At 41.4% G+C, this 26,372-nt stretch overlaps 1 protein-coding gene across 4 annotated transcripts in view; it reads left to right on the top strand.

Moving 5' to 3' along the window:
* Positions 1 to 401: 401 nt before the first annotated feature.
* The window catches only part of LOC102150647 (putative adhesion G protein-coupled receptor E4P), a 40,339-nt gene continuing 14,368 nt past the window's right edge, over positions 402 to 26,372 (top strand). For 2 of the 4 annotated variants that reach the window (XM_070272589.1, XM_070272590.1), the window contains exons 1-11: positions 726 to 781; positions 5,117 to 5,185; positions 9,586 to 9,679; positions 14,021 to 14,071; positions 16,059 to 16,181; positions 19,182 to 19,334; positions 21,591 to 21,628; positions 22,286 to 22,421; positions 22,965 to 23,072; positions 24,763 to 24,947; positions 25,573 to 25,740. In XM_070272589.1, the coding sequence (XP_070128690.1) occupies positions 9,649 to 9,679; positions 14,021 to 14,071; positions 16,059 to 16,181; positions 19,182 to 19,334; positions 21,591 to 21,628; positions 22,286 to 22,421; positions 22,965 to 23,072; positions 24,763 to 24,947; positions 25,573 to 25,740 (993 nt within the window). In that variant the 5' untranslated portion in view covers positions 726 to 781; positions 5,117 to 5,185; positions 9,586 to 9,648. Of the gene's footprint in view, positions 782 to 5,116; positions 5,186 to 9,585; positions 9,680 to 14,020; positions 14,072 to 16,058; positions 16,182 to 19,181; positions 19,335 to 21,590; positions 21,629 to 22,285; positions 22,422 to 22,964; positions 23,073 to 24,762; positions 24,948 to 25,572; positions 25,741 to 26,372 lie in introns of all 4 variants that reach the window. The other 2 variants (XM_070272591.1, XM_023644606.2) reach the window with 2 other exon arrangements.

The following is a 26,372-nucleotide window of genomic DNA, read 5'->3' on the forward strand; positions in this document are numbered from 1 at the left end:
TATTTGCACATTTTATTGCATTGGCTCTAATTAATTTATAAAAATAAACATGAAACCAAAAAGCGAGATGCTATTGTTAGGGATAATAAGGCCATGTTTCATAAATCTAATAAAATCAAGACAAGGAGTAAATCACTAAGTGTGTATTTTGACTTGTCAAACTAGGGGGCATTTGCCATATTTATGCTGGATCTTACAAAGATTCTACTAATATGAACAAGAAGAAAATTTCAAGACGCCATGCTAATGGGCATGCTACCAGTCAAGTAGATGAGTGTTATGTTGGATGACCTTATCTCAAAGACCAGGAATATGGTATATCATCTTCCCAAGGCGGTAAACTGAGAAGTGATACTATGATAGAGAACTGGGTAATACACTGACTGTCTTCCACATTGCAGCCTTCAACTCTCTAGGAAGTTCACCATATTAAAGGAATCTCCTCAAAGTTGGATCCATTTTCTTGGTGTAGATGGAAGTTGGCACCATTCTCCATTATGGATTTTCCCCATTGGACACCATCACCATTTTCAAGTTCATTTTCTGAGTCACTTTAATATGGTCCACCCTGGCAATGTACTATTTCAATTACTTGAATGAAAAGAGAACTAATGGACCCTGCATTATGCAGATTCCCCAACCAACACCACTGACCTTCTCCGCCACCCACAAGACTCCTTGAGGAAGTCCAGCTCAAGATAAGAAGCGACATACTTCCTTTTTTTGTTAGCTCTGAAAAGCTGCCAGCCTGGATGCAAAGCAAGAACTTTTCATCTTGTGGGTAAGTAAGAAGTGGTTTAGTGTTTTTCCATAGAAAATAGAAACTGTTTCACTTGTGATCTTGGGTCTAGAAAAATGTTCTGGCTCTGGAAAAACTTTCAAGGAGACCTTGTTACAGGTTCTCTTGCTTTATTTCTTGAAAGTTATTGTAGGGACGTCTGTCTCACCTTCATTGCCCACTTCTTCTTGGGCAAGGACTGTGTGTATTGTGTGGTGGTGTGGAACATGCTGAAACGCTCTAGCGTACTCAAAAGAGACGGTGAATTGTGCATGAAAGGCTTAAGATGAGTTAAAATAAGAAACTTTGAAGAAACAGAGTCTGAAGCAAATGTGATGTGTGACCAATTTGTCATTGAAAGTGAAGAAAATAAGATGTAAAAGGATGACTTCGTTTACTGAGGTCACAGAGTGAATTAGCGAATGGACAAACTTTTTCACATGCCGCACGCCTCACTTCCAAAATAAGCACGTCAGCACAGTTCAACGCCAGGCTCACCGTGAAAGAACTGAGTATTTTATTCATGGTCAAAGTATCCACAGGTCGGTGTTTTTTCAAGCAGCTGCTTATGACCCACTTGTGGGGGGATGGGTCACGGAACCAACTTTGTAGGTAACAACCAGCATTTTAAAAGAAATGAAAAGGACTATAATCATAAAATGTCAGATGCTGCATGTAGTGCATATTGATTTGTGAAACTCGGCTCCGCCCCCCCCCCTTAGCTCTTGGATGAAAAATGTATTTCTTACAGTGGGTCCTGGCCAAAAATCACTCCAAATCAGCCCTGCTAGACTCATGAAATCACCAGACACGGAAAGACAAATATTGTGTGATCTTGCTTATATGTGGAAGTTAACAGTAGTCAAACACGTAGGAGCAGAGAGTAGAATGGTGCTCGCCAGGAGCTGGGGAGAGCGGAAAAATGGGAGGTGGTGGTCACAGATGTTAAAAAACAAAATTCAACTGAGCAAATTTAAAGATCAAATTGGCTTTATTTGATGATTCACGAACCGGGAAGAATCCCGTCTAGCAAATAGAAAGGCGCTCCACAGAGCTAGAGAACAAGAAAGGTCTTAAAAGGCAGAGAGGGGTGAGACAGGGAAGTCATAAATGAAAAAAAAAACGGGGATGATTTTGAGCAAGGTCACCTTCTTTTGGAGGATAAAGGGTGCTTATGAGGAGGATTATCTCACTAGTGTTGACCAGGAAATCCCAGACTGACCAGTTCAGATTACATTCCTGGGGAAGGTTGAAACTGCAATTAGATGAGGTATTGAGTCTCAATTTGGTGATGCGGACTTAGCACAAGTGACTCCATTTTGGGTCTGTAGTGTCTTTTTTAACCATTTTCCCGTTTTGATCAGACTCTCAGCTTAACTGAGAGATATGATCAAAATTTAAGGCATTAGTGCCACTCTCAGCTACTGCTCGCAGCTTTGGGGGATCTTTGTTTTTAAAAAAATTTTTTTAGGAAGATTAGCCCTGAGCTAACATCTGCTGCCAATCCTCCTCTTTTTGCTGAAGGAGACTGGCCCTAAGCTCACATCTGTGCCCATCTTCCTCTGCTTTATATGTGGGATGCCTACCACACCATGGCTTGCCAAGCGGTGCCATGTCCACACCCAGAATCCAAACCAGCGAACCCTGGGCCGCCAAAACGGAATGTGGGCACTTAACCGCTGTGCCACTGGGCCGGCCCCTCTATTTACTTCTAACCAGGGAAGTAAAGTTCTTCCAAAGGAAGTGAATCCTGAATCCAGAATGCCTCCTAGTAATTCCCATTTGAATCTGTGGCTCAGGACTGGAAAGGTGGTGACTGTGGAGGCCACTAAAATTTTAAGGGTCTGTAGACCACGCAGATGGTTTTAGTCTGGGTATTCTCGCCTGTGTCTCTTTCTTTGCATAGAGCCTGGGTGCAAAGTTCCCTAAGTTTAAGGTTGTTAACCAGAGATGGGGAAACAGACCAGGGGGTCTCTAGCATCGTGACCAGATAAGAGTTTTTTGATGGCCAATGAAGCAGTCTGAAAGGTTTCTCCCCTTAGCAATGGCCTGGGAGATACAGATGACGGTGTTATCTTTCCAGGCCAATGCCGGAGTAAATAAAGAAAAAGAAGAAGAAAGGGTTTCATGTTTGGTTAAAGTATGAAGTTCTGGTCTGGCATCTTGGGAGGGAGCAACTCTACCCTGATGTCGGCTACTTCTCTTCCTCGTCAGTTTCATTAAGAGGTCTTCAGTGTTTGCACAGGACTAGATGTCAGGTGGAGACTTTTGCATCTGCGAGAAGTGTACCCAAGGCTCAGGTCCCTGGAGTTTGACTGCCATCTGGGTAGGGAGGGAGGGGTCGATATAGTCCCTTCCAAGGAGATTCAAGAGCAGTCTTTTTGCTGAAGGGTAGGAGAAAATTGGAAATGTTAGGTTGGAGAGTCACAGCCAGATATTTTAGAAAACTAGAAGAATTCAGGATCCAATCCTGCTTATAGGTATATAATGAAACCTCAAAGAGAATTAAAGCATTAGAATCCTCTATAGACAGATGTGCAAACATAATTTTTCTCTCTCTGATTACCCCCGGTTTTTTTTTTTTTTTTTTCCTAAGATTTTATTTTTTCCTTTTTCTCCCCAAAGCCCCCCGGTACATAGTTGTGTATTCTTCGTTGTGGGTTCCTCTAGTTGTGGCATGTGGGACGCTGCCTCAGCGTGGTCTGACGAGCAGTGCCATGTCCGCGCCCAGGATTCGAACCGACGAAACACTGGGCTGCCTGCAGTGGAGCGCGCGAACTTAACCACTCGGCCACGGGGCCAGCCCCACCCCCGGTTTTTTAAATCAAAGATAATCACAGTAAAACGAATTGCTTTGCATTAAACTTGGCCTGATTATTTTCATAAGTGCAGCAAGAATAGTGATTGACCATATAAGCTCTTCTTAAGATTGCTTTGCTGGAACTTTGTAAGCAAGGTATCAGGCCAATTTTTCCAAGGGGTTTTATGGGCTCCATAAAGTCAACCTGAGTTTCTTAAATCTGTCTGGTCATATCCAAATGTATGTACGTCTCTCTGACATATGGCATTCTAGTCAAAGCCTTGGTAATACAACCAATATTTTCAATTTCCTTCTGTTACAAGGAGAACAGTTTCTTATTGAACTTATGCAAATAACTAACTATATTGCCATAAAAAGAATACTCAAGAATTTCTGGATTGTGGAAGGATCAAGTAAGGAGAAAAAGTAAATGTTTCATCTTTATTTACAAGGGTGCACTTTACCAAATTGCTTGTATTCACAGATAGCTTAAGAGAAAAAGTCTCCTTAAATCTGGAAAAACAAAATATCAAGGAACTAGTAATGTCTCAAAGAAAAAGTCATAAAAGTTATAGCCATCCTCCTCAATTTAGTCAGTCCCATGTTGTTAATTGTTGTTCTGTTTTAATCCAGTTTTCCTCTAGTTCCGGAAATTCTTACCCAGTTCAGTTTTATGATTTTAAAGTTATTAAAAATCTGAACTTGTCAAAAGTCCTTCCACGAATCTCCTTGAAGATGAAGTGCTTTGTGGGGACACTTTTGCAAAGCATCAGAGTAAAACAGCAACTGTCTGAGGAAGGACTTAAAGATGCTCATTGTTAAAGACCTGGTGAGAGGTCACGCTAACGGAATGGACAGGAAAATTTGGTCATTTCCGTAACGTGCAACATAAGGACTCGATATGTAACATTAACATGTAACATCAACATGTAACATTAAGATGACTGGAATTATGACTGATAACATTATACCAGGACATGCCAGAGTTTACGAATTTCATGTAATTTCTGGAACGCTTCTAACACATATCTACACAAACACACCATAAAGAAGGGCCTAGTATTACTTATTTGACAATGCTTCCCATATGATTTAACATATCAAATAACCCTAATTAATTCAACATCGCCCTTTTTATAGGGAGAGAAAGCAAGTCTTTGGAGATTGTTCCAGGGACCCTCTGGCAAATCCCAAAGTTAGTTTGAGGTAAAAAAGACTTCATTTTGAATTTGATTTTGGGGAAGTTTGTCCAAAAAATCAAAAAGGTTTTTAAACGCTTGGTCAAATAGGATCGTAGGACACTGTGCAATAATACCTAGTTATCCATTTAACCATAGTGACAACTAAAGCCTTCACAGGCAAGTATAGAGTCTACATAGATATGAAAAAACCTTAACAATTTTAACAGAGAAGATTCAGCAGTAATCAAAGGCCTGATAAAGACAATACAGGAAATTAGTTTGGCAGGACACAAATTATTTGTTTTTTAGGCAGATTACTTAAAAGAATAAAGAAAAAGCTTTCATATCTCTTATCAGGAGCAGACCAAAAGTCTAAGGAAACTTTTTCTATTTACCAGATGAGAGAAAACTATGTTCCAGTTTTACGTAAGTACATTACTGATTTTAAAGCTTAATTTTATAACCCTTACAATAAATTCATTTGACTTTAGCCAACTTTACACAAGGAAAGATTCTCTCTCTTTCCGTCTTCCCAACTTTCTATTTAATTTGTCCTTTATTCTCCTCCTTCTCTTCCTGAAACAACCAGCCTCACTTTAGGACAAAATTACTTTCTTTTCCCTTAAAAAATGCATCTCCATTCATAACTTCTTCTATCAAAAACACATATCCTACTTCCCCAACATATAGTAGTGTTTCTGTTATTACTTCTAGTCATTTAAATCACATATATTAGAATTTCTAACCTTAAAAACAATAGTTTTCAGTGAAAATAAAGAAATAATTATGAACTGTCTTTGACATTAGCATTCTGTGGTTTGGTAAATTTACAAATACTTTTTATAATCTGGGGGGATATGTGCTTTCTCATAGTAAAGATCTCAGTGTGGCACAAAATATACTATGAATAGACCCAAATATCTTTAATTCCTTTGTAAAAAAAAAAAGCAAAACATGGATAAACTTATGTGCGGTAATTAATATTTCAGTATTTTATCTTATTTAGAAATGATCTGAATATTCAATGAATTTAACTTAATTCATCATTTAACTTAATTTAGCAAAACGTTAAAGTTTCAGATTTCCAAAAAGATTTGGGGAAACTATTTAAAAAGTTCACATAAACACTTTTTGTCCAACTTATATCTGTTTAATTTATCTGCTCCGAACAATGATATTTAGACGACCCACAAAAACTTCACGAGACATTAGGCAAAGTCAGACATCATCCCAAGCTATTTTTCTTGCTGAAAAATTTTGTAAGAAAATGATCCGAACTCATTTGACCTTTAGTAAGCTTAGGTAGAATAAAAGTATTATATTTAATGCTGATAACTCTAAAGACACGTCAATTTTAGTTAAACCAACAAACACATTAGCTTTAATAGCAAATATTTTCCCAGATCACGTGAACCTGAAATTCGTTTGAGTTAGTTTTTATTATATTTCTGATAATTTAATTTCTATAAGTGCTTAACTTTCTTTAAGCCAATTAAATAGAGCTCTTTTACAGATTAATTTTAACAATACTACCCAGAGGTAGAAAAATACCACATATTTGTGGTGCATGTATATGGACAACATAAACGTAGACAGATGTAAACAGAGATCTTGCAGCTTTTGTTTCAGAGTGACTGCTGTGAATCAGGGCCATCTCAAAGGCACAGGGAGAGACTGCGAGTTACAAGCCTTTCAAGAGAAACAGGATAGATTTGGGGTTTGATAAAAAGGAATGGGTGAATTTGGAACTGCTCCTAGAGCTGCATTTCTTTGTACTTCTACAAAGATTTGTAAGATCATCACAGCTGCTCTCAATTCCTCAAAGCATTGTGTTGCAACTTAAATGACATCATATGTTGATCTATCCATAAAGGATTTTACAAGGGTTTTGGAGGGTTTTTCTTTCCCTCTGGGCATATAGTTTTGTTTGAACTTAAGGAAGAAGGCTTTCAAAACGCTTCTATCAGGCTCTGCAATTTGGCCGATTTCTGACCACAGAGCTACTTTGTGGCTACTTTTTGGCTGAGACAAACAGTAAATATTTCTGGCCGTATTGAGCAACCCCTTGGACTCAAGAGGCATCATCACAGAGGGTGCAAAAGATATTTTATTTTCCTCTTCCTTCTGGGTGCTACAGATACCTGGGAGAGCTGATTCCAGGAAGAATTCTCACCCTCAGCTAGCTTCTCCAAGTTTTCCAGGATCCCATATGTAGCTCTGATATTTCCCAGAATTTGGCAAGGAATTTTGTTAATTTCAAATTTAAGTTTTCCTTGACTGTTTAAGAGTATAACATAGCAGTTTAACAGAAAATCCCTCAGAGTCCCATCATATGGGAGGGGACCTATGGGGGCCCTCCTTCGAGGGTAGATATAGGGGTGTCTGTAAAGTCACTTGGTGTATTTTTGTTTACAAAAGTCTTTTGTTACAAAACTTTTGTTTGTAAAGACAATTTGGACAGACGATTGCTAGAATGAGTAGTCAACTAAAGGAAGTTAGAAGGAAGCCATAGGAGTTATGTTAGTTTTGCTGTTTTTTTCTTTTTTTTTTTTTCTAGGTACAACTTATATCTTTAATCTTTTAATTAGCCTTTTGCAACAAGTCTTTCAATGAAGCTATTTTGGAAGTTCGAAGTCTTTTGGAAGCCCCTGCCTACCAGTTAAAACCGGAGTCGCATTTTGTTTAAGTTGGGAGCCCTTGCTTTTAAAAGCACTGCTTAAATGATTGCACCTAATTGGAATTTCCTCATAATGGCCATTGCAATTCTAGGTTGTAATTCCCTAGAGGGTTGACAGCATTTGGTAGGACTCTAGCCAAAAATGGAGTTTAATCCATATATTCCATCCAGCCATGTTTAGCTGCAAATGGGTGTGTTAACCAAAACGAGCAGCTTTACAAGGGGAAAGTGAAATTTTAAAGAAAAAGAGGCTTTCTTTAAAAAAACAGTTTGCAAACCAGGGAGGCCCCCCACTGGTCTTTGGGTGGCTGGTTTTTAAAAGCTAACAGTGCAAGGTTCGCACCATATGATTTCACGTATATGTGGAATATAAACAAACTTACGGTCAAAGAGAATAAATTAGTGGTTACCGGGGGGGAGGGGGGTGGATGGTGGGCGCAAGGGCATACTTACATGGTGTATGAAAAACAATAATGTACAACTGAAATCTCACTATGTTATAAGCTATTATGACCACAATAAAAAAAATTAATGAGAAAAACTGCAGGGTTTGCAAGGCTAGGGCTGAGTCCAGCTCTGATTGGTTGCCCTTCTCAGCTACGGTGTATCTTGTGTCCTGGGCTTGTAAATGTCCGAACTGCAGGGAAAGACTACTGCATCGTTCTCCAGCCATCTGTGGAAAGTCAAGGTTAAAAACGCAATTTTTACTGCTGCCCACATTTCAGCCTTGAGGCGGGCATGGTAACCATCATGTCGACTCTGGCCTCGTTCTTTTTCTTTTATCCGGTGCAACCCACACTTCCCTTTGACCATATGTTGTGGCCCCCAACCTGATGGTTAGCAAGCCAAACTCTCAGGACACAGTAAGATTTTACCATTTTTGTAGATATTTGTAGCTTCTGGGACCATAGTTCTTAGACCTAAAATAAGCAGGTGTGTTGGAAGGCGGTGTGCTCAACTCTGGAATTTAAGGATCCCGTCCTTATTACTTCTTTCTTTACTTTAGCTAAGACTTTGAGTCTCTTGGAGTCAGATTAGTACCTAAGAGGGATGTGTCACCGGGTTGAGGATTGCATGATGTTTTACAGTTTACCTAATTGCGTGCAAATTTACCCCACAGACCCTTCATCCGGCTTTAAAGATGACCAACATCTAGCCAATCTTGTTTCATCTTTACTCTCACTTTCTGCCCCAAGTCACCCCCTCCCCAATAATCTTGACATAAATTTGACTCATCACATTATTTCACCTGCAAAAATTTTAGTATGTATTTCCAAAATGTCAGGACTCTTTTAAACACAGCCATTTTCTCATAACTATAGCTTCCTGTGGAACAGCTGTCTGAGTTGACGTGGGAGGACACTAGCAGTGAACGATCATATCTATGAAAAATGAACAATCATTTTTTAATGGCATCACATCTCTAGCCTTACAACCTTTAACAAATTATTGGTTTGATTTGAGATCCAGTAAAACACTGCAATTGGGTGATATGTTTCTAAGTCTCTTAATCTAGGTCCTCTATGTGTTTTTTACTCCTTAATTTTTTTTTTTTTTTTTTGGATGAAGAAACTGGGTAGTTCGTCCTGTGGAGTTTTCCACATTCTGGATTTTGCTGATCACAATAGACCAGGATTTTCGATTCCGGCAGGATATCCCATTGGATGCATTTTTGATCCCTGTTTCCTGGGTGGTAAGCTTGCTTCCTATAAGCAGCTCTGCTGTGATCTTCCTTGCAAGATCCTTTCCTTCCGATAATTTCCCAGAAGTGCAATTGTTGGGTCAAAAGATGGGTAGAAATGAAAGGTTTTTTGTTTTTTTTTTGAGGAAGATTAGCCTTGAGCTAACATCTGCTGCCAATCCTCCTCTTTTTGCTGAGGAAGACTGGCCCTGAGCTACCATCTGTGCCCATCTTCCTCTACTTTATATGTAGGACGCCTACTACAGCATGGCTTGCCAAGTGATGCATAGGTCTGCACCCAGGATCTGCACCAGTGAACCCCAGGCCGCCAAAGTGGAATATGTGAACTTAACTGCTGCTCCACTGGGCCAGCCCCAGAAATGAAAGGGTTTTGATAAACATCAGACACCTGGCTTCTAAATTCTGTGACCATCACAAATTTATTTTCATGGGGCTTATTCATTCCAGGAACCCTTGCCACGTCTTGCTTGAGAGCGTTTCTCAGATTGTAGTTCCTGGAATCTCAGTGCTATGGGAAGCAAGTGCCTGCCGCTGCTCTCAGGTGAGTGGAACAGAGAATGCCCATCTCTTCTCCTCTTGATCCTGGCATCCTAGCTGTGGTCGCTCTTCCAAATTTGACACTTTCTCCAGCAATTACTGTGTGTGCCCGTCCTATTAGGAGCCCTCATAATTAGTCTCTTGGTTGCTCTCCCCCAAAGCAGAACTGAGACAAAGACTTGGAAGTTAGTACTTTATTTGGGAGGGGATCCCAGGAAGCACAAGGGAGGGAGGGGGGGAAGTCAGAGAGGGAAGGGAGAAGTGAATGAAGGGAGTGTAAATGAGGGGTTACCGCTGTGGGTAACTGGCACTCAATCCTGCTGAGGACCCTCCAAGAGGCAGTACCTAATGTGCCTTAGATGGACAATGAATCTGGGTTACTTATTCCTCCGGTCCTCATCCCTCACTACTTGACAGCCACTCCTAGTGTAACCCCCAAATGTTTCTGGTCTGCCCCCCATGGGCTGCAGAAAAATAACCCCTTACAGAGAGATGCAGTGAGTTATCTGCATGCACAGGATCCCCCTTGGGGTAGGCTAAGGGACACTTCAAGCATCTGCTACACTGATCCACCATCGAGAGGATTCATGCTTGGAATATTACAGCTCATTATGTTACAATGCTCTGGATCTATCTATCCTTCTGCTCTGGGCTTTAGGGTCTTCAAAGTAGTTTTAAAAATACCATAGGAGGAGTCATATACTGTTTAAGACTGGGTTTGTAAGGAGATCTTATAAGCAAGCATGTGATATCCAATAACCTGTGTCAGAGCTGCACAAACTTTTTCCTGGAAAGGGCCAGATAATTACTATTCTCAGCTCTGTGAGCCATTTGGTCTCTGCCCTAACTTCCAAACCCTACGTTGCAGTGCAAAAGCAGCCACAGACCTTCCATGAACCAATGGACATCCCGTGTTCCAATAAAACTCGATTTACAGACACAGAAATTTGAAGTTCATATCATTTACACACGCTGTGAAATATCCTTTTTCTTTGGATTTTTTCAATCACTTGAAAAATGTAAAAACCATTCTTAGCTCGTGGGTCATTCAAGAACAGGCTGTGGTTCTGTCTTTGACAATTTGTTGACACTTGAGCATTTTTTGACTTGCAAATATGCCCGTGTTATGTGCTTCCCGGTAATAGCATGGATCCTTAAGTTCAATGCTTTTGTCAGCATCCATGAAGTGAAACATCATAAATATTGTAGAGGAGGTAGGAAGACCAGATGTTGACCTTATCATGTCTAGGGCACTTGTTCTATGATAATCCAAACGGGCCATAGGCAAATTCCTGCTCCTCTCCCTTCCATATGATACAAATCCAAATTACCTAGATTATAATCATCATACTTAAACTATTTGGAAGCTGATGTTAGCTGTGAAAGCAGATGCCTCAGATTTTAGCAAAGGGTTCCAACACAACCTACTTGCCATGAAAGGGATGAGGGAAAATCCATTTTTCAAGTGTCTAGGCTATCCCAGCCTATCTTACCCTGAGGCAGGGATCTGAGGGAATATGTGGAAAGATTTTCTGCATTTCTGAGTTCATCCCCAACTTTAATTAAAGCCTCTGTCTAATAATGTGGCAGACTTTTTTTTTTTTTCAATCATCCTTAAAATATCTTTATCCATTCCAAATTTGCCACAGTACTTGGGCTCCCAGGATTCTTGTGGTCTGTGCTATTCAGATCTCCTCTTACTCCAGATAGAGCATTAGTTCTTAAGGGGTTAGACCTGTGTTGTCCAGCACCACAGACACAAGTCACCCATGGCTACTGAGCACTAGAAATGAGACCAGTCCGAATGGAGATCTGCCACAGGTGCAAAATGCATACTGGATTTCAGAGACTTCATGCACACAGAAAAGAATGTAAAATGCTTTTGTTACTGAACCAGATTTGTTTTGCTTGCTGCACGATTATGCCAATCAGTGACATGATGAGTTTGCAGCAGAGAAAGGGTTTAATTCACAAGGCAGCCAAGCGAGGAAAGAGAACCAGTCTCAAATCTGCCTCCCCAAAAATGGGGATTAGTGGTATTTATGGGATAAAAGGGCACGGTGGTCTGAAGTGTGGGAATAGATGATTGGGGATAAGGAAAAGTGAGGTAGTTGATGATCTGTGCAAGTGGAGTCAAGCTTCACGGCTCTTCATAGGACGCACGTTCACAAAATGGTGGTGTTGCCATGATCTGAGGGTGAGGTTTTCAGCTCCTCAGCATCAAAGGGTCACCTCAGTCATCACTGCAGGCCCAGTTGATGAGTCAGTGGTCTTAACCAGCCTGAATTGGACAAGGATTCAATCTCCTGAAAAACTTAAGAACCCATTATCATAGCGACCCAAGTATCAGAGATATTATCTATAGTGTAGGTTTTAGTAAAGTGTTATCTAAGTACTTTTGCAAACAGAGTACAGTTTTAACTATACTTTTAACAACTGAGTGTAGTTAAAGCAAGCTGGCACCTGGTTTTGTTACTACCCAAGGGAGCAGTCATCTGCTCACTGAAAGACATGCCAGGAGTCAAGAGGCAAGGCGGTAGGAGAGAAAGAATTTTATTACAGCTTGTGAGCAAGAGGAAAGATGGCTGACTAATGTCCGAAAGAACCATCTTACGGAACAAAGGCCAGTTACATAGGGGCCTGGTCTCCAGGTGGGGGACACAGATGGTCTTAGTTCCTGATAATCTTTTGTTTTACTGAAGACGCATCAGAGACTGGAGCAATGCCCTATGCCCAGATCTTTCGGTTGTCATTGATGATGGCTATCAGCATAGACTCCATGCCTGGGGTTCAGAATATTTCTAAGGAACTCAAAAGAACAAAGTTATCAACTATCACAGCTGAGAGGGGCCATAAAATCTACAGAGCGTGTATATCATCTGGAGGGTGCATAGCCAGCTGAGTTAGTTAATCAGAGGTCATTCAAAGGCGCAACATGTTTTCTTTTCTTCAATATGTCTTCCCTTATGTCAACCTTGTGTTAAGCTGGTATCAGTTTCGCTTTATGAATAACTTGTTTTATATTGATTGCATGTTGAAATGATAACATCTTGGTAATATTGGGCTAAACAAAGTACATTGAGGAAAATTAACTTTACCTGTCTCTCATTGCCTTTAAAAAATGTGGCTAGTAGAAAGATTTAAAAGGACCTATGCAGCTCACATTATATTTCTATTGGACAGTGTGGGGTTAGAGGTCTGGACGGGTAGAAACAGACTGTTGAAATAGAAGGGAGGTTTAAAACTTGGCCTTTTGGTGTTAGACTTGGAGAAAAAGCTTTATGAGATTCTGGATTTTCAGGAATTGGGACATACAGTTTATGATATTGTGATTTATAATAAGAAATACATATTTGGCCTTTGTCCTTGTTTCTGGCACAGAGCTCCTAAAAACCTTGGCATCTCCTGAGATGAGAGCCATAAAGTTGTCTTTTGTTATCTTAATGAGGTGACTTTTGGAAAGCCCCGAGGCCACCTAAGGATGGCAGCTGGTTGCCAGTCAAGCCAATCCTGTGATTAGAGGGTTGGAACTTTCAGTCTCATCCCCTTACCTCCAGGGAGGGGAGAGGGGGCTGGAGTTCAATCACCAATGGCCAATGATTTAATCAATCATATCTATGTAATAAAGCCTCAGTAAAAACCCAAAAGGACAGGGTTCTAAGAGCTTCTGTGTTGGTGACCATGTGGACATTTGAGTAGAGTGGTGCTCCTGGAGAGGGCATGGGAGCCCCTCACGCTTTCCCCATATCTTGCTCTACACATCTCTTCCATCTGGCTGTTCCTGAGTTATATCCTTTTTATAATAAGCTGATGATCTAGTAAGTAAACTGTTTCTCTGAGCTCTGTGAGTGGCTCTAGCAAATTAATCAAGCCCAAGGAGGGGGTCATTGGAACCTCCAATCTATAGCTGGTCAGTCAGAAACCCAGGTGACAACCTGGACTTGCAATCGGGATTGGAAGTGGGAGTGGGGCAAGTCTTGTGGGACTGAGCCCTTAACCTGTGTAATCTGATGCTATCTCTAGGTAGATAGCGTCAGAATTGAGCTGAATTGGAGGGCATCCAGCTGGTGTCCAAGAATTAATTGTTGGTGTGGGCACACTCATACACACATTAGAATTGGGTGCAGAACCTCTTACAGCTGCAATAGGATGTACTTCTCATGCCCCAGTGGTATAGCCGTCCTGTGACCCTCATGTTTATAGCCTGCCTGGAAGAATCTACAGTGAAGCCAGCACACATGTGATTGGGTCGCAGGAGACAGAGCCCCTAACTCACCCAGGCTTCAGCCAAGCAGAGCCCCAGGGCATCCTCCATCCGAACTGTCTTTTTATCTTTCTGTTCCAGCTCTCAGTGTCCTGCTGGCTCTGTCAGGAGCAGATGCAAAGAATTCTGGAGGTGAGTCTACTCATTGCCAAAAACCTGGGGAAGGAAATTGGGATCTGGAAGCTACCTCCAGTGGAGGGAAGGAGCCCTTTTCAAGGGAGAGAACAGTAAATCTCTGCTGCCTTCTTTCTACACCTTGAAGCTCCCAGGGACCGTTCCTCCTTTTCCACCATGATCCCATTTACTTAGCTCTTGCATCACACCAGGCTCAGTGCTAAACAAATTGCACATACCATCTCATTCAATCCTCATGGCATTCTTGCAAAGAAGGTCCTGACATTATCCCCACTTGACCAATGTCCCTCTAGAGAAGCAGTTGGCTAAAGGTCACATGACTGGTGGATGGTGGACTCTGCCCTTTCTTTTCCAAGAGCTTCTGTCCCAAGTCATGCTGGAGGTAGTTTTGCCTCTACCCCATATCTTAGGTTGGACTCTCCCAGAAGTAGCCCCCGAGGTAAGGACTTGAGAGGAAGTCATTTACCTGGGAGATGATTCCAGGCAGCACCAAGTGGGAGTGGGACGTCAGATGGGGAGGTGAGGGGCCAATATAGGGTCCCTTATCAAGCAAGTTACATGTGAGTAACTTGAGTTTGATCCCTTGGAGACTGTTGGATATCATAAGAAGCATGCACCTCAGAGTTCTTCCCCCCAATGGGTAAGCTATTTTTCTATTATTTATTTATTTTTTAATTGTGGTAAAATATACATATCATAAAACTTACCATTTTAACCATTTTTAAGTGTTGCAGTCAGTGGCATGAAGTACATTCACACTGTTGTGCAACCATCATCACTGTCCATCCACAGAACACTTTTCCTCTTGCAAAACTGAAACCGTGAGGGCCAGCCTGGTGGCAAAGCGGTTAAGTTCATATGCTTCACTTCGGCTGTCCAGGGTTTGCCGGTTTGGATCCTGGGCGTGGACCTACACACCGCTCATCAAGCCATGCTGTGGCAGCATCCCACATTCAAAATAGAGGAAGATTGGCAACAGACATTAGCTCAGGGCCAATCTTCCTCACCAAAACACCAGAAAAAAAACCCCTGAAACTGTGTATCCATTAAACAATAGTTCCTCATTCCCTCTCCCACCAACCTCTGAAACCTACCATTCTACTTTCTGCCTCTATGAATCTGACTACTCTAAGTGCCTCATATAAGTGGAATCACGCTGTAGTTGTCCTTTTGCAGCATATTTATTTATCATAATGTCCTTAAGGTTCATCCATGTTGTAGCATGTGTCAGAATTTCCTTCTTTTTTAAAAGCTAAATAATATTCCAGTGTATGGATGGACCACATTTTGTTTATCCATTCATCCACCAATGGGCACTTAGGTTGCTTCTACTTTTCGGCTATTGTGAATAGTGCTGCTATGAACATGGCTGTACAGCTATCTCTTCAAGATCCTGCTTTCAATTTTTTGGGATATATACCAGGAGTGGAATTGCCGGATCATGTGTTAATTATAATTAAAATTTTTTTTTAGGAATTGCTATACTGTTTTACAAAACAGCTGCACCATTTTATATTCCTAGCAGCAGTGGACTAGAGTTACAATTTCTCAATAGCCTACCAACACTTGTTACTTTCTGTCTAATTTTTGTAATAAAGAATCTGGGTTTTTTAATACACTGACTCTCGACAGTCAATGACTGAGGAAGGTGCTCGTGGGGGCGAGAAGACATTGCTAACCTGCCAAGTGGTAAGCAAAGAGGCCTCTGGTGGACAGAGAAATCCCTCAGTAAAGAAACTCAGGTGCTGACAGTTGGAAGTTTTACTGTCAGGCAAAAGTGGTTTTAGAGACAGAGGTGGGATATGGGTGAAGCGCTGTGAGCATCTGTGTTCAGCAGTGAGATGAGTGCCAAGGGATGTCAACAGAGCTATTCCCAAGGAGACATTCTTCCAGCCACAACATCTGATGTATCATAGGTGCTCAATGAATATTTCTTGAATGAATGAATGAACAAGTGAATGAGTGGATCCTGTGCTCCCTGTAGCTTTCTGTCCTCCATGCCCTGAAAATGCCAGCTGCTACAATAGCACCCACTGTGCTTGTAAAGATGGATTTCATTCCACGGCTGGGAGGAGATATGTCACCAAGTCCTCTGAGAAATGTGAAGGTAAGGAAGCAATCCACACTCACCTTGGGGTTTGGAAGGGGTCAGGGGCATCTTTGTAAGCCCCAAACACTGTGTTACATGGGGGTGCTAGTGCTGCAAAGATGCAGTGATATTACAAGGTGAAAAATGGCAGGGCTGGCTCAGTGTCCTTAGAGAAGTCTAGCTCTTATCTCCTTTCCGCTCTCATGCTAATGCTGGCTTGATGATCCCTGATACCGGTTTGGTTTTTTCCTTAGAAGAAGGTAGAGTTCCCACGATCCTGGCCTCTTGAAGTCTCAGGCACTGCTGTTTATTATTTGTTTATTTGTCTGAGAATTCCACAAGGGCAAGGGTCGTACCTGACTTTACCGCTGTACGCCTAGGACAGAGAATAACGCCACATAGCAGGTGCCCAAGAAAAAGGTGTTCACCAAGAGAACAAATAAACAAATGAACATCTTATCACTCAATATCTTCCATGCTCTGGCTACAATTTAGTTTTCCAGTTTCACTTTTTGTTACTCCCATCTGCTCCAGCCAAAACTGCTTCTCATTTCCATAAATTCTAAAGGTCAATTTGAAAATCTAAGGGAACTGTCACTCCCGAGTATCGGATCGGTGGAACTCGATGTCTGATTGAGGGAGTTGCAGTGTGAATTCAGAAGGTGAAGCAGAAAATGGTAGACTATTTAGGATTTAGTTTATTTCATTTTATTGTGGAAAAATATACATAGCATACAGTTTACCCTGTAACCATTTTCAGATGTGTCTTTCAGTAGCGTTAAATACATTCACATTGTTGTGCAACCGTCATCACCGTCTGTCCACGGAACTTTCTCACCTTCCCAAACTGAAACTCTGTCCCTGTAAACACCAACTCCTCGTTCTGCCTCCCCCAGCTCCTGGCACCTACTATTCTACTTTCTATCTTTATGAATTTGACTACTCTGGGGAGTCATATAAGCGGAATTGTACACTATCGTATTTGTTTATTTGTTTAAATTATTTCCGTTTTTCAGTTGAATAAAATATACATAACAAAAGTTACCATTTTATCCTTTTTTAAGTTTCAAGCTCAGTGGCATCAAAGTGCATTTACATTGTTGTTCAACCATCTCCACTCTCAATTCGATTGAACATTTTATGTTGGAGGATCATAATTTGCGTTATACTTCTTCGTGAATTATCTGTTCATGTCTTTTCCCTATGTTTCTATTGAGCTTTTGTTTCTGTGTCTCTCAGTTTTTGAGTTCTTTACATATTAGAGGTGTTAGTCCTTTGTCTGTTGTATACATTGCAAATATTTTCTCCCTGTTTGTCACTTGCTTTTGGACTTTGCTTACATGTTTTTTAGCCATGCAGTTAAGTAAAAAATATTTTTTATGTAGGTAAGTTTATCAAGGATCTTAAGTCATCATTAAAATGCCTTCCCCTACACTGAGGCTAAAGAAGAATTTACCTATGTTTAATTTTAGTGATTGTATGGTTCTATTTTTATGTTATCTTTGATCCATGTAGAGTTTATTTTTGAGAATGGTGTGAGGTACAGGTCTCATTATGTTTTATTAAAAAATACATCCTGACCAGGATAACGGGCACTATAAGAAGGGAAATATGTGCAAAGGTGTAATGTGCATTTGTCATACGCTTGAGAATATTCAGTTCTACTGCAGAAGAGTTGAAAAACAAATGGAATTTATGAAACTCATGTGATGTGTAGATAAGCGGTTAGTAGGCAAGGCTTGTGTGTGTTAAATGTAGATAGAAAGGAATGGAAAGACCAATGGTAACATTCATGAAGCAGTAAATATACACGAGACACGTAGGTACAAAATATTCATGACAAATTAAGTATCTAAGAGGGAGTTAACCCCCAGATATATGATATATACCAGCTACACACAAGCACTTCATCTTTGTGGAGTCTTAATTCAGTCGCTCCTTGGTGATAGCTGTTCTGGCTTGTATATCCTCTGCCCAAAACACATCAACCCGCAACCTAAACAAAACCCATTGACTGCTGAGAAGACTAGTAGTAAGTTACAGCCACTGGCCAAGTGTACTTGACCTGAGTCCTTCCAACAGTGAAAATAATTCTGTCATCAGCTCAGAACACCTTCTGTCCATGGGTCCCTTTGCTTGAACCTCAACTGTGGTCCATCAGTGGCCAAGGCTGATGTGGCAGAAAGCAGCAGGACATAGGAACATTGCCTAACCCAAGATTTAAGTAGTGTGGCCCTTTATGTCACTTGCACCCTTTCCTCATAGTATAGTTAAGCGCCATATAATGACATTTATGACGTTTTGGTTGACGATAGACTGCATATACAATGGCGGTCTTATAAGATTAGTACCATATAGCCTAAGTGGGAGGTAGGCTATGCCATCTAGGTTTGTGTAAGTTTATCCTGCGATGTTTGCACAATGATAAAATCACCTAAGGACACATTTCTCAGAATGTATCCCTGTCATTAAGTGACACCTCACTGTATTCACTTATCCTATCTGTTGTCCCTTGCTACTGTGTGTTTTAAATTGATTTAATAAACTGTGTGATTCAAGCATTTAAAAAACCCCATCCATACTCCAGCAGTTTGACACACCACCATTATCATCTTCTAAAGTTCCGTACATGCTTGGGTCTATCTCTGGCCTTTTAGTCTATCCCATTAGTCTATCTATTCATGCACCAGCACCTTATTGTTTTACTGAGGCTTTATAGTATGTTTTCATATCTGGTAAGGCTAGTTCCCATGGCATAGTTTTTCTGGATATTCTTGTGTAATAGTATGAACTTGTCTCACTCCATAAAATATGTGTAGCTATTTTTACTGGCGTTGTATTGGATTTATAAGTTATCTTAAGGAGAGCCATCATCTTTATAATGTTGAGTTATCTTATCCAAGAACAGGAGAGCTTTGAGGTATATTCATGAACAGTGTTGGGTAGCAGAGATTTCACAGTCAAGGGGAATGGTTTAGTTCTATGAGACGAACAACAAGATCTTCTCTTGATTCACAGATATTGATGAGTGTAATACTGGGCTGGCAAAGTGCAAGAAGAAATCATATTGCAGAAATACAATTGGAAGTTACTACTGCAGCTGTGTCCCGAATTATCCTCTCTTCAACTGGGTGGCCAAGTTCATTAAAGTGAATCATCCAGACTGCTATGGTAAGAACCTCCAAATACTCTTTCCACCATGAAGAAGGAGGTGGAAGGAAAGCCTTTTAGAGTTCCACCAATTTCAGACCAGGGTGAGAGAGTAGAGATGTGTCCTGGCCCTTGCCCTTCTATCCATTGTTGTCCTCCACAATCTTCTCCTGGGAGATCTCATTCAAGCTCCTGACATTGATAACCATGTCTATGTAGACATCTTACAAATTTATGTCTCCCGAATGGATCTCTTTCCTGGGCTTCCAAAATGACATCTCTAATTTGCTACTGGACTTCTCCACTTGTTTCTCTCTCACTCTCTTTAAATTCACTTTCTATACGTCTCTCCCTGTCTATGTATTAAAGCCCATGAGTTCATAGCAATACCTCCAATTCCAGTCCAACACCAGGGCTTGATCTACTCTTCCCTCTTTTCTTATTTGTAAATTCTTTCTCCAACACTGAGAAACCAGGTTCTCACGATCCAACATGCAGGATTTACTTATTTTCTCGTTCCTAGTATAATTCCAGGTTTTGAGTTAGACAGATTAGATTTAATTTCTGGCTTTATCACTTACCAGCTGACTTTTGGGTGATGCCTTAACTTCCATATTCCTTGTCCATAAGTGGGAATAATAATAGTATCTACTGTATTAGTTGTGTGTTGCTGAGTAACAAATAACTCCAATGTTAGTGGCTTAAAACAACACATATTTATTGTCTCATGGTCTGTGTAGGGCAGGAATTGAGGCTTGGCTTACCTGGATCCCCTGCTTCAGGGTTTCTCACAACTGTAATGAAAGTGTTGGCCAGAGCTGCAGTCTCATCTGAAGACTCACCCGCGGGCAGATCTTCCTCCAGGCTCACTCACAGGGCTGCTGGCAGGATTCAGTTCTCTGAATGTTGTTGGACTGAAGGCCTCAGTTCCTCTCTGGTGGTTGATGAGAGGCCACCCTCAGTTCTTAGCATGCCAGCCTCTCTAGCTTGGTTATTACAAGAAGAACATGAGAATAGCCATAAAGAGAGAACAAAACAGAAGTCATAGTCTTCTCTGAGCTCTCAGAAGTGACAAGTCAACGGGCAGTGAATAAAGGGATGTGAGGCAGGGATCATCGAGAGTCATTTCAGAAACCTGCTTACCTAAAATACTGGGTAGGGTAGCGTGCCATCAATTTCATGTCCACTCGTGAAACCTGTGAATGTCATCGTATTTGGAAATAGCATCTCTGCAGATATAATCAAATCAAGATGAGATCATATAGATTACGATGGGCCCGAAATCTAAGAAGACTGGTGTCCTTATAAGAAGAGGGAGATTTGGACGTGGAGACACACACGGAGGGACATGTGCAAACAGAAGCATAGACTGGGGTTCTGCTGCCATACGCCAAGGAGCATCAAAGATCGCCGGCAGCAACCAGAAGCTAGAAGAAGCAAAGAAAGATCTTCCCTAAAGCCTTCAGAGAGACTGCAGTCTTACCCACACCTTGATTTTGGAGTTTTAGCCTCCAGAACCAGGAGAGAATAAATTTCTGTTGTTTTAAGCAGCCCAGTTTATTGTACTTCGTTACATCAGCCCTAGGGAATGAATACGCCTCACCTATGACTATTAAGGCATGTAACGTATTTATTGCAGTGCTAGGCACCTAGGAAGACTCAATAAATTTTAGCTGTCATGTTACTTAACTCTGTTCTAGAACCTTCTATGTTCTTTTAAATGAGATAGTATATATGAAGGTACTTTATATATCATGCTGTGTAGACAACTGTGGGTATTAGTACTGCTTCTAAATTATTAACTTGGTTAACATCCTTTCCTTCAGGACGACTTCTCTGCACCCCATGATGTGCTGGACCCATCTTCTTTATACTCTCAAGCCATCTCATCTTATTTATTATGAATATATTGGACCATTGCAATCACTTAACTATTTAATTATCATTATTTGCTTAGTGACTTCTGCCAGACTGAAAATCCCACAAGGGGATGCCCCTCAGCTCTTTACCGACCTGTATCCGTAAGGTTTAGCATCATGCTTGGCTTTCAGTAGGTGCTCAATAAATACTATTGACTGAATTATTGAACTGGAGGCTCCATCCTAATTCTGTTTTCCAATTCTACTGTGGAAGAGATTTGGGACTTCTGAGAGGAGTATTCGGATAGGTTGTAGAAGCATCAGGGAAAGACCCAACTTGAGGATGATTAGAAGAAGGGATGGGAACCAGGGCATGTTAACTCTCATACTCCATTTAATGGCTTCTTTTCTCTCCCAGAGGATACCCATAATGCGAAACCATCGGCCTCCATTTGGGTGAGTAAAGTGAAGCCTAGGTTTCAGGAACAGCCGATCAGTTTTACCATGTCATTCTCCTGCTCAAATACTACCACAGATCCCTATGACTTTTAGGACGTAGAAGTTCTCACTCAGGAGTGATTTTGTCCTCTGTCCCAAGGGGACATCTGGCAATGTCTAGGGACATTTTTGGTTGTCCCACCCAGGATGCTCTAGTGGGTAGAGACCAGGGATGCTACTAAACATCCTACAATGCCCAGGACAGCTTCCCACAACCTTTACCTGGTCTTGAGTATCAACAGAGACCTAGAAGCCCTGGGAAAGGGTTTAAATGCCTCAGCTGTCATTCAGAGACTTGCATAAGCATCCAGAGCCTGATTCCACCCGTATCCCCCTTCCCATTCCCTCTCTTCCTCCATAAGGCACTCGCCATGGGTTTCAGATCTCTCATCCTTTAAACCTTCGTGTTCTCATAAATACGGTGACGATAACACACGCCCTTCATAGGCCTGTGTGTAATAAGTGAGAAAACACATACCAGCTTGATAGCACAGAATGTAGTAACAACTTCATAAATATTATTGCCTTCTGGGCTTACCCAACCACACTTATGTATATTCCTGCTTTCTTAAGTTTCAGTAGGAGTCTACCTAATTGGATTTATTTCTTTGAAAGGAAATTCTGAGAAAAAATGAAAGCAAAGAGCACATTGCAAAACAGGCCACCCAAGTCCTTCAAAACGTGGAATTGGCCATATGGAATACGAGTTTTGCTTCTCCAGGAAAGCATGAAAATTCTGAATTTGATATAGGTAAGAAACATTGAGCATTTTCCTTATGACCAAAAAATTTTATGAGGATGGTCTTTCATCAGACCTTGTGTTTGTATGTTTATATGGCACGGAGAGAGGTCACTCATGGGACTCTTCCCAAATACAGCAGATCTGCTCCCAGGTGACTGTTTCCTTGGAAAACTTCTAAATGCTTAGCTTCTCTTACTTAAAAAACTAAGTTCCCCTCCGCATCAGGCACTCCAGTACATGTTATTTAACATTTTCTGCCCTGTAAATGTTCTCTGTAAAGGCTAGGCTTGCCCACTCTAGTTCCAGCTCTGGGAAGCTTGGCCACCTCCTCTCTTCCCCTGGGTTGTGTGGTCAGTGTGTGTTGCTTAGGTCATTTTGACCACTTCATCCCCACCAGCCAGAAATGTGGAGGGAGCGGTGTGCCATCTGGTCTACCTGGCATGCAGAGAATTAAATCACCAGTAAAAGATCTTTCAGAGAAGGGAGTTCTTCAACAAGTCTCTTAGCCATGAGAAGTGAACAAAGCAGGACTCACTTCCTTAATGTTTCCAGTCTATGAAACCAAGAAGTGCAATGAGACAAGTGAGAAGACTCTGCTGGAAGCTGGAAACAACACAATGGATATTGACTGCACTGCTGCTTTCAAAGGAGCCAGAAGAGGTACTGTAACTAAGATAGATTCTCTTAACTGCAAATTCTAGGCTCTGTCATTTTGTTTCTAGGTGACCGTCCAAGAGGTGGAGACTTACAAAATTTTCAAAGCAGGGGGTTTCTACACAGTGAAATTAAAAGATCTGCCTTGCCCACAACCAGGCAATTTGGGGGGCACACTTTGCGTGTACTTTGTGACACAGACTGAGGTTCAAACTCTCTTGACATGCTTCCTTAAAGGGACAGGCAGGTGCATACCCTGTTTCCATGTGATGGTCTGAAAAGGTAACACTCAGTAGTGGCAGATGAATGTTGTCTCAAACACTCTTCTCCTTGAGTAGCATCGTACTATTTATGTACGTACTTTATGATCGTACTATTTAAAATAGTCACCCAGTCTTCTTCTATCCCACAGGTTGGCAAACTTTTTCTGTGAAAGGACCAGATAGTAAATATTTTTGACATTTGGGGCCAGATGATCTTAACTCTGATATTGTAGTGGGAACGCAGCCATAGACAATATATAAATGAAGGGGCATGACTGTGTGCCAATAAAACTTTATTTATAAGAACAGGCTGTAGGCTGGATTTGACCCTCAGGCAATAGTCTGCCACCCCTGCTTTATTCTGTCACCTTATTTAAGTCTCTGCATAGCATCCACATTATGCAATATTTTTCTAATGTATTTATTTGTTTGCTGTCCATCACTCCCATCATGCCAGCTCTCTGATGGCAGGGACCCTGCCTGTTTTGTCCACTGCTGTACCACAATGCCTAGAACAATGTGTGGCACACAGCAGATGCTCAATAAATATTAGATGACTAAAGGAATAAACATATTAATCAATGGATGCATGAAAAATATTTCAAAAAGACCCGGTTACCTCGAAAGAGTGAAACACCTGCCACATTTTCTCCAGAAAGTTTCTGGCTACTTATTAATCTTCAGTCCTTACTATGAGCTGTAGAATGCAGGCCAGAGAGGTGAAAAGGTAGAAAAATAAGTTTGTTTTTTAAATGGAATGAATAATAATACAGGTGGTAAGTGGCTTTCGCTAAAACTGGGATGGCAGCACACGAATACATAGTTGCAGTTTAGGAAACACTCCATCATGCTACAGAGCATCGCATGTGCATTTAACTTCTATAAATTAAATTATTCTCATATGAAAAGGGGAGGGGAAAAGGACAGGAGGGAGAAAGGGAAAGAGAAAGAGAGACAGAGACAGAGAAAGAGGCAGAGAGAGAGGGAGAGAGAGGGAAGAAAGGAGAATGAGTTAAATCTAATGGGTCATCCTGCATCCTTTCCACTAAATTAGATAGCCCAGAGTGAGCTTGAGACGGAAGATGAGAATGTGTGGTTTCCTCATCCTACCTCAGTCCCACCTTCTGAGGACAAATATCTTGCCTCATGACTCTGATTTTGATGTCTAAGGGCTCATATATATTTTTACAACATATCGATGAGATATGTTTCACACATGTCCTTTATAAGGTGTGGTGTATTATAACATGCATTACAGATGCAAAATGCTGTTCCCCAAACTACATGTAATGCATTGATTGGGCAATTTAAGGGATTTCCAAGAGCATTTTGACTATACATTGTGTTTGCCTTGTGACTCACACAAGACTCTAATACACCGATTCTTCAAACTGTGGACACCTTCTAAAATGATTTCTCTCCTATTTTCTCAGAGAGGAGCACAGTTGCATTTATCACTTATCGATCTCTTGGGGATGTGCTGAATGGATCCTTTTTTGGCGACAGAAAAGGGATACGGAAAGTGAAACTGAACTCTCATATCGTGAGTGGCACCATTGGTGTGAATGAAAAGATTGATCTGTCTGAACCTGTATTCCTGACCTTCCAACATACTCAGGTGAGCAAAACCCAGGACTGGTCCTCTATGCGTTACCTTAATGGGATGTACTTTCAGAGTCCTGGCAGGGAACTGAGCCCAACTCTGATCATTCAGAATGAAGAGAACTAACAAGAAATGAAAGAAAACCTAGAGACTGTCACCAAGGGAAGCTATTAGCACATTTGAGCCAAAAAGGCAATTGGAGGGATGAATATTATTGAGCCCTAAGAGAGCTAGAGGTATGGAAGAGGGAATTCCCAGCTGAAGATGGAGATACGTGGAGCAGAAAAGGAGTCTGGAAGAAATGCAGACTCCTGTATTTCAGACTTCTGTAAATATTCCCTTCTCCTCTCATCCAATGACCTCTCACCAGTTCCTCTCATTGGTTCCACCAATGACAAGGAGCCTAGGTGAAGCAGTTCATAAGGACCAATCCCCTGGGCTCTGAGGTGACCAGAGAAGGGCAGAATGAATGATAAATAAACCCCACAGCAGATGTTGGTATAGAACTCTTCCCCACAATTGTTCCAGGTGATGAAATTTTTCCCAATTCAGTTTCCAACCCAGTGCATCTGTGACTAACCTATGGAGTTGAAATGATAAAACCAGAAAGAGACACATTTTTATGCTATCCTCTTTCCAGCGTGGTGGTGCCAGAACAGAACCTTTCTGTGTCTACTGGAAAGGATCGGAGGAGGGGGGCAGCTGGTCGACGGAGGGCTGCTATCATATGGGCAGCAACGATTCTTACACCAAATGCAAGTGCTTCCATCTTTCAAGCTTTGCTGTGCTCTTGGCTCTTGCCCCAAAGGTACCAAGATTCATGGTCCCCTCCTGTGAATCTGATTGTGTCTAGGAAGCTGGGAGGTCCTCTTCGTGTCTTAGAAAGACTCTAAGATAGGGAATCCAGTGGAAGCTAATTCCAGGAAGCACCAGTTGGAGACTGGGGAAGTGAAAGGGGAAAAGGACAGAAGCCAACGCAGAGAGAATTATCATTCTAGTTACCACCGTGGGTACCTGAAGCTTAATTCCCTCTGGAGGACTCTTGGAGTCAGTGTAGAAGACACAGCTCAGAGTCGTCCTAACTGGACAGGTAGAGAGCTGAAGCATTCATACACCACCTTCTCCAGTCACTTGTTGAAAGCTGCATCTGGGGAATATTAATTCTCTGATGCTTCCGTGGGCATGGGCAGAGTGAGCTCAAGCTAGCAGAGAAAGTTCTCAGACATTGAGAAGTTGAGTTATCAGCCCTTACAGTGGAAAGGTCCAAGGTGATTTGGAATCAAAAATACCTGTTACTCTGCAAGAGCTAAAGCTTCCTGGTCGGACCAAAAGGAAGGCAATCCACTCACCAATGGAAAAGCATTGCCCTCTGAACTCCCCACGCACCCACCATGTCTAGGATAACTCGGGTTTAAAGAAATTTACCTAAATTCTTCCCCT

The sequence above is a fragment of the Equus caballus genome, chromosome 7, assembly GCF_041296265.1.
Source record: "Equus caballus isolate H_3958 breed thoroughbred chromosome 7, TB-T2T, whole genome shotgun sequence".
In the NCBI taxonomy this organism is placed as follows: domain Eukaryota; kingdom Metazoa; phylum Chordata; class Mammalia; order Perissodactyla; family Equidae; genus Equus; species Equus caballus.